At 37.0% G+C, this 8,775-nt stretch overlaps 1 protein-coding gene across 1 annotated transcript; it reads left to right on the plus strand.

Annotated features, from left to right (window-relative positions):
• Positions 1–2,357: 2,357 nt before the first annotated feature.
• On the plus strand, positions 2,358–7,428 carry LOC109146962 (the record flags this gene model as incomplete). Its single annotated transcript, XM_019294611.1, has 7 exons — positions 2,358–3,355; positions 3,400–3,538; positions 3,656–3,680; positions 3,947–4,194; positions 5,871–5,923; positions 5,990–6,186; positions 7,332–7,428. Coding segments are annotated over exons 1-7 (1,757 nt in total), but the record flags the coding sequence as incomplete, so codon positions are not given.
• Positions 7,429–8,775: the final 1,347 nt, after the last annotated feature.

Raw genomic sequence — 8,775 nt, forward strand, 5'->3', positions numbered from 1 at the left:
TGTGCCTTTATAACTTCTTTTTTTGCACGCTCATTTTGTTCATGTGTAACACATGATTGATGGTGATTTATCTCTAAATTGACAAATAACTTGTTTAATTTTTTATATTCTCATGCTAGATCAGACTAATTTAAACAACTTTTAGAACGAAGAAAAAAAGTTCACTCAAATAGTGGTAGCACATTGTCGAAATGGCCTCTATTAAAAACTGAGGGTAGTCATGTCTCCACCCACGACTACCATAGAGCCTCATGTACCCGAAAACTAAGTGCTTGGGAGCTGTTAAAACAAAAAGAACATCATCATACAAAGACTCATCTTCAAAAAGTTCATGCAATTCAAGGAATTGAAATCCAAAAGTCAGACAATATATATACTGCGTGGCCAATGGTTTCTTCACAAAATGCGCCTCTCTACTCTCGGTTATCTCGTGTAGTCTAGACAGTGTGAAAGATAGCACAATGTTCTTCTGATGTGCAGTAGAAAGGCAGGGCTAAGGCAGTGATAACCAATGAATAGTGTGGGGATACCGTACGTTTAAGCGTACTACGTTATTTTCTGTGAATGGTTTTAGTCTTCTTCCTTGCTTCTTCCGATTCTTCTTCCTCAACTTCATCTGCGACTTCTACCTCGGCCATCCCTCTGTCTACCTTCTCCACGTCTTTCTTCATCTTCTGGTTCAAGATTATTTTTTTTAAAGAAAATTGATGAAAACACATAATATAGCTGTTTTCCGGAAACCAAAGCACTGGTTCTGGAAACCATATTACTGGTTTTCGCCAGAAACCAAAGCACCGTTTCCGCCGGAAACCATAAACCAGTGCTCTGGTTCTAGTGTTAGTGTTTTTGTTTGTTTGTTTTTTTTTTAAAAATTATTTTTAAATAGCACTCATTTTATATAAATAATCCACCAATGTTTTTTTTTTTTATACATACCTTATTTCTCCTAGAATTGCTTGGATAATAAGAATGTTTGTGTTTAAAGATGAGTGATGATAATAGACAAAATTAAAATGTTTAATTATATTATTAGAATATTAGTATAAATGTTGTTAGATTTTAAACAAAACAATTAAAATAATTAATTATATAATTTTGTTCATTTTCAAAAAATAAATCAAACACACCAATAGAGTTTTCTGGAACGCAATCAAAAACGAAAAAAGAGAATGTTTTTTGAAGAATGATTTATGACCACAGTTAGGGCTGCCACGAACCGTGGGCCCGTAGCGGAAGGCGACTTCGGTGGAGGTGTCCTAGGCCCCGGGTGTGCACGTGGACCTAGTCAAAGGTGATCAACCGCCCACCCTATTCTCATGGGGCAGTTGGATGGGAGCTTGGTATATAAATAAGCATTCTTGTCTTGTTTGGGGTATCTACTTCTTGGTCTTATTTAATATTACATTCACCTTTTAATTCTCCTACAACAATTATCAATACAAAAGCAGTTCCTGCGACACACATTTATCGTCTTTATTATCGCATTATCCTAGTCTTATTATTATCGAGTTTAATAATTCGGATTACCCCAGATTAATTAAATCTATCAATTTATTTTTCAAAAAATATTTTATGGAAGTCATTTTAATGGTTCAATTCCAATCAGAATTCACAAGCTTAAAGTTGAGGTCATGTTTTTTTTGTGAAGTATAGCTTTTGTCTGACACACGATAAAGTGGCTCCTAACGAAGAAAAGAAAAAGTATAATAAAGAATAGAGTACTGTTACATTCCTGATTTTCCTCTTATCTTTCAATTTTTAATTTTACTTTCTTTTTTAATACATTTTTAATTTATACATATATGTATGAATTTATATATGAATTGAAATCGACTGAATTAAGAAGTCATCATCATGACCTGTACATGCGTTCCCATCTCCAAATCTAGAAGAAGGCAACGCGGCAGTGTGTTAACACATACAGGAGGCTCATGCAAACAAGCAAGTGAAGATCAGCCAGTTAGCTCATTAGCAGTTAGTTAGGCTTGTTATGAAGCAGTTAGTTAGTTTTCATCTTTAACTGTTTTTCCCTCCTATCTCTCTGTACTAGCTATATAGAACTCAACCTGCATTGTGTATAGGTTGATCATTTAGTTTCAATATACGGTGTTCTTTTTTCCTCTCCTTCATATTACTCAATATGGTATCAGAGACATGGCTTGGCAAGCACCATTATTGAATACGGTTCGTCCAACAATGGCAGCAAACTCTGGTAACAACACCACACCAAATCCAGTACCCAATCTTGCTCCTTATGATCCTAAAGATCGAGTGGATCCTTTGCACCTCCATCCGAATGAAAGTCCTTCGTTGCAACTCGTGACTGCTCAACTAGAAGGGAGATCCAACTACCATCCATGGGCGAGGGCCGGGCCATGGAAATGTCCTTGAGGTCAAAGAACAAGATGGTTTTTGTAGATGGCACTATGGAGATCCCAAGCAGAACAGATGTTCGTTACTTCTATTGGGATCAATGTAATACCATGGTCTTGTCCAGGATCCTTAGAGCTGTGTCACCTACCATTGGAAGGAGTGTTCTTTGGATCAATACAGCAGAGGGAATCTGGAAAGACTTGAAGAAGAGATTCAGTCAGCAAGATGTCTTTCGCATTGCAGAAATACAGGCAGAGATCTATCAAATAAAGCAAGGTAACTCATCTGTTAATGATTACATCACTCATCTGAAGCTTCTTTGGGATGAATTGTCTGTTTTAAGACCTACTCCTTCGTGTGAATGTTCACCAAGGTGTGAATGTGGAAGGAAATTGGCTGAAAAGAGTAGGGTATATTTAGAAAATGATATGTTGTCTGCTTTTCTCATTGGATTGAATGAAAATTTCTCCAACACCAAGCGTCAAATAATGCTAATGAAGCCTTTGCCTGATGTTGGAGAAGCCTTTGCTATGGTCTCTCAACAAGAGAGGCAAGTAACGGATGAACAAGGAAATCTGGGAGAGAGTTTGTCAAGGGCAAGTGCCTTCTTCACAAAGTATGAGAACTCAAGTAAAAGATCCTTTTCTGGCCAAAAACAAAAACCAGTGTGTAGTTATTGTGGGTACACTGGACACACCATTGACAAATGCTATAAAAAGCATGGGTATCCTCCTGGCTGGAAAAGGAACAAGAACTCAGGGGCCGTTAATCAGGTTCAGGCTGCTGTACAAGGGGATGATTCACCTCAGACCATACCCTCTATGCATCAAGAAGACTTCAGGAGATTTCTGGAATTTATGAAGTATGAGAAAGCCAACAATAGCTCTCCTCTCAGTGATAATTCTATCTGTTCCCCCCAAGCCAATGCCATAGCAGCAAGTTTTGTTCCAGATAGCAACTGGAAGGTAAATCGATTAATCTTGTCTGTAACTTGGTCAGTTCTAATTCCTTATGGATTCTTGATAGTGGTGCAACACACCACATTTTCTGTGATGTGAGTTTGTTGCACAACCCCAAAGAAGTTAAAGGAGTCCTAGTTGATTTACCCAATGGAAATCAGGCTCAAGTTTCCCATATTGGGACTGCTCAACTGTCTGCTGACATGGTACTCTTGAATGTGTTGTGTGTGCCTATCTTTCATTACAACTTAATCTCCTTGGGTGAGCTTACCACAAGATCACAGTGTCACATATTATTCCACTCTAATCAGTGCATTATACAGGATCAACACCATGGGAAGATGATTGGTATGACTGAATTGAAGAAGGGCCTCTATCAACTTTTTTTTCCATTTTCAATTCTTGTAAACCTACTGTCAATGTGTGTGGCCATTGGCATGCTAGGTTAGGTCACCCTTCTGAGGGCAAAGTTAGAATTCTGCACAAGTTAGATAATAACATTTGTAATGACAAGCCAAGTGCTTGTGAATATTGTCACTATGCAAAGTAAAGAAGACTTCCTTTTCAATCTAGCTCTTCTGTTTCTGCAAATTGCTTTGATCTTGCCCATGCAGACATATGGAGACCTTATCACACCCCCACAGTTTATGGTCATCAATACTTCCTAACTTTGGTAGATGATTATAGTAGAGCAACTTGGATTTATCTAATGAGAAAGAAAAGTGAAGTCAGACAAATTTTGCAGACTTTTTGTGAACTGGCTAATGCACAATTTGGAAGGCAGGTTAAGTGCATAAGGTCAGATAATGGCAAGGAATTTGCCATGACAGAATTCTTCCAAAGCAAAGGGATTTTACACCAAGTATCTTGTGTCTACACTCCTCAACAAAATAGTGTTGTTGAGAGGAAACATGGTCATATTCTAGTTGTGGCAAGGAGTTTAAAATTTCAAGCAAACCTACCATTACTCAATACAGTGGCAACCTTCTTCCAAATCTGGAAGAAGGTCGTGACGCCATCCTTGGAAAGAAGGTCGTCATTCTTCGAAAAAATCGGTTGTTGATGACAGTCCAAAACATCAGATGTCATCCTCAGGGAAGAAGCGGTGGTGGTCGACCATGAATAACATTAAAAATAAAAGAAGATTATTTTTAAAATTTGTGTGCAGTGGTAGGGCAGGAAGAGAGCAGATGGAGGGCAGTATGTATATTAATTCCCCGCCACCATTCACTGATCATCACTGCTACCTCATTTCAACCTTTAAGCAATTTAAAATGTAACAATGCACCGCCACCTCCTCCCCTACCCACCCTAGAATTATATTTGTTGTGTGTGTGTGGGAGGCAGTTTAATGATCCGTTAAGCACTCTTCGGGTACATGAAGCTCCATGGTAGTTGTGGGTGGAGATAATGCTCCGCTGGCTCAGCCTGTAGCAGCTGCCGTATTTCCTGATCCTCAGTATTACCGTGTGCCTGCAGATTTGAATTTTCCTCCACCGTCATGCATGCATGCATATATGTTTCGTTATGCCGTGGAACCGTGTCCACCTTGCAAGGTGGACACAATTCTATGTTCATAATTACTGAACATTATGTTCATAATAGAATTTAGAAAATTATTTTTGAGTTGTCACATGTAGGGCAAAGGCAGTGGTGACCAACGAATGGTGATGGGGATACCGCACGTTTAAGCATACTATGTTGTTTTTGTGAATGGTAAAGGTATGAATCCTAGTTCCCATTGACCCATGTGATTGAGGTTTAGCTTTAACTTGTTTAAAGTAGTATGTTCTTTTGTTAGAGAGAGTAATCCGGCAATTAGACATTACAAAGTCTAGTGTATTGTGAAAAAATGTTCTTTAAAGTTCTAGGTTTATGATGAAAGCAAATAATGGAAATATTATCTTACATGTAGACAAGGTGTAGATTTGGTTAGAGGGGAGGAGGGCATTGGTGAAGCTGGTTTCAACTATTCTACTTAATTTTAATTACACTTAAAGAGTTAAAGTAGCATGCTTGGGGAGATGGTAAAATGATTGAACCTAGTGTAAAAGATTCATCCATAAATCCATAATAAAACATTGTAAGAAAATCTATCTTTGAAGATAGTTTGTACAGAGCTGGCATGAAGACTAAGACCTAGTTGTCCAGATGTGAGTAGTGCGTACTAAGCACACTATAGCGCGCTGTATGCTTATGGAGAAACAATAACTTTTCAGTTTTTGACAATGCCTCTATTACACATCAATATAATGAATATATTTTAGAGCTTTAGGAGCAAGCTTTGGGGGTTTATTTGATCTTTCTTCTTCATTTTGTTTGTTTTCAGTTTTTGTTTGCTTCATAAAAACTAGATTTGCTTAATAATGTAAGACAGAAAGTTTATGCTGATGACACAGATTTAGAATGTGAATTGATTGTCAATAGAACACAGAATTAGAAGATCTTTATATACATGGCGGGGGATTCTTTCTGGTCACCTGCTTGTTTCCATTTTAAGCACTTCCTAAAAACTAACATCATATTCACATTTTGCAGGTATCATTGGTCTGCAGGGTTAGATGTGAAAACTCAGCTTCTAGCAGAGGAAAGTTTCAATATTTCAATCCTCCTATATGATAGATTCCTTTGATAAAATCTGTAATTTATCTTTCTAGGATTTGTCAAAAAATGCTTGATTTGAGCAAATATGGAAGAGTAGAAGGGGTAAGAAGGATGATGAAGCACTACATGAAGTTTGCAGACTGTATGATGTTGTTCCTATTGATACATGAGGAAAAACATGAGCCTTCAATGGTGGAGTTGGAATATTTGGAACTAAGGCGAAAACTGAAAGAAAGATTTCATGATAGAGGTACATAAACTTAGAGATAATTCAAGAGCCTAAGTATATTGTGTTGATTGTTATAAGTATATTGTGTTGATAATTATAAGTATATTCTGTTGATTGTTAATTGTTGAATTAGTTTGTAAATTGTTGTATTGGTTTTTAAAGATTTTTGTACAGGATATTAATTGTTGGTTTTAAAAAATTAAATTGAATAATAAAAAAACACAAACTTTTGCAGAACATATTTATTTTTTAAAAGAAACTCTGTGGCACCCTCTCGGAGGGTGTAGCGAAATTTTGATTTTTTTTTAATAATACTTTCAACTACATCCTCAACTGAGAGGGTGTAGCGGAAAGGCTTGAATTTTTTTTTTTAAATGACTCTCCGCTACACCCTCAACGGAGAGGGTGTAGCGGAAAGTCAATATTTAATGAAAAAAAAATTAATATTTTTGGCTTTCCGCTACATCCTGTACGGGTCGGAAAGTATGCACTTTTAGCGACACTGGATTTCGCTACACCTTTACAGGTGTAGCGAAAACACTTAGCTTTTAGAGGTGTAGCGGATGTGATTTTTTATACTAGTGGCACCGATTGCACCGATACCACTGGGTACCGGAGCTGTACGTCTATTCGGTTCCCAATCTATGATGATTGATGATAAATTGCTGAGCCGCCTGAACAAGGTTTTTCGTTTACCACTAGGGCGTTGAATTGTGAATTAAAGGTAGGTATTTTCTCACATTCCACCCCGTCGACCATCACGAGAACCAAACTAGCTTGTTCTCGATCAACGCTTGAACTCTAGCTAAAATCTTCATGCAATCCTCTTCCAGTGAGAATCGAATCAGAACTTGCTTGGTATTAATCGATCCAATGTGTGCCGAGCCACTGATAGGGAATTCCTTCTAAATTCTGCCCTAATCACATCAAAAGGTGGTCTTTCATTCACAAATTTCGCCAAATTAATGTAACTTTCTCCTCTTTTTCTGCCAAGTTTCTCCGATTATGCTTCTGTATTCTTCATAACTGGCCTACCTTGATGTAATGAACCAGTTTGAGAATCTCCAGAAGTTAGATTTCGATTCAATGTTTGCTGTTGTTGTTCGATTAAGATTCCGATCAATTTCTATTGCGATCATTGAATTTCTATTCATTCTTGATCGCAGCGGGTCACTATGATACCGTGATGGAAGAGCTCAAATCACAGCAAAATGGAGAAACAGAGTTCATATTAGAAGAAACTGAATTGGTTTATTACAAGTGGTAAGTAGTTCTAGAATAGAATGTAGTTACGTCATCTTTATATAGTATAGGTAAAATAGACATAACATAATGAAAAGAATGAAAATTGAAAGACAAGAATGCCCTTCAGCTATTTAACTAATTGTATTTACTTCATGGTGGTGGAACCTCGATTGCCATGCAGCCTCATGTGCCCGAACCGTGCTTAACAGCCTCTTATACACATCGCAAATATTATTGTGGTGTTGCAGTGGTAGGGCACGAAGAGGGCAGGTGGAGGGCAGTGGTAGGGCCCGAAACCGATGCTTTGGTTTTCGGCGGAAACTAGTGATTTGGTTTCCAAAATTAGTGTTTTGGTTTTCGAAACCAGCTGTGGGTTTTCATCAAATTTAAAAAAAAAAATAAAAACAAAAATAAAATCTTGGACCACATGATGAAGAAAGACGTGGAAGAAAGTAGACATCGGGATGGCCGAGGAAGAAGTCGCGCAAGATGGCCATAAAAGAAGTCGCGAAAGAAGCCAAGGAAGATCAAAGAAGCGAGGAAGAAGAAGCCCTGTGAATCTGGAAATTATAAAATGACTACCCTCAAAAGAGGGGAACTTGTTTTTGAAGAAAACAAAAGCATTTTTCTCTTTGACCGGACATCATTCTCCATTACTTTAATTTTTCAAATCTTGCTAAACACTGAAAACTCAAAAAATAATTTTTAGAAATAATTTTTCAAGTTTCGAAGCACACCCTAAGTTTTTATGGTCTTTATCTATAAGACTAAACAACCATTCGCTGGTCATCACTGCCCTCGGCCTGCTATACTACTGCACATCAGAAGAACATTTTACTTTTTATATTGTTGATTCAATCTTAAAACTCTCCGCTTAAGAGCTAAAGGCTAACGTACATACCAATCACAACAAGTATAATAAAGAATAGAGTACTATTCCCTCCGTCCCATTTTACTTTTCTTACTTTCCCTTTTAGTCTGTTCCAAAATATTGTCCACTTTTTAATACAAACACTACTAACTTTTTATTTTTTCTAAACTAACTTGTGGGTATAAAAAAATATAATATAATAATACTTTATAATTTTATACAGAAATGTGTCAATCCCATCCATTCGGTATTTTTTCTTCTTCAATCACATCACTGCAACACTTTTTTTTATAGAGTAAATGCTAACCCATTCCCTCCTCTCATTCCTAATGCGTATAAAAAGTAAATAGGACATTGGACAGCACCTCTTACACAATGTTAAAAATAGAAAACTGGTATCTCTTTTGTTGATTCCTAAAAATGCGTGTAAAAGGTAAATAGGACATTCATTTCAAGACTTTACTTTCCTGATTTTCCTCTTCTTTTTCAATTTT

Source organism: Ipomoea nil, unplaced genomic scaffold, assembly GCF_001879475.1.
Source record: "Ipomoea nil cultivar Tokyo-kokei standard unplaced genomic scaffold, Asagao_1.1 scaffold1955, whole genome shotgun sequence".
NCBI classification, from domain to species: Eukaryota; Viridiplantae; Streptophyta; class Magnoliopsida; order Solanales; family Convolvulaceae; genus Ipomoea; species Ipomoea nil.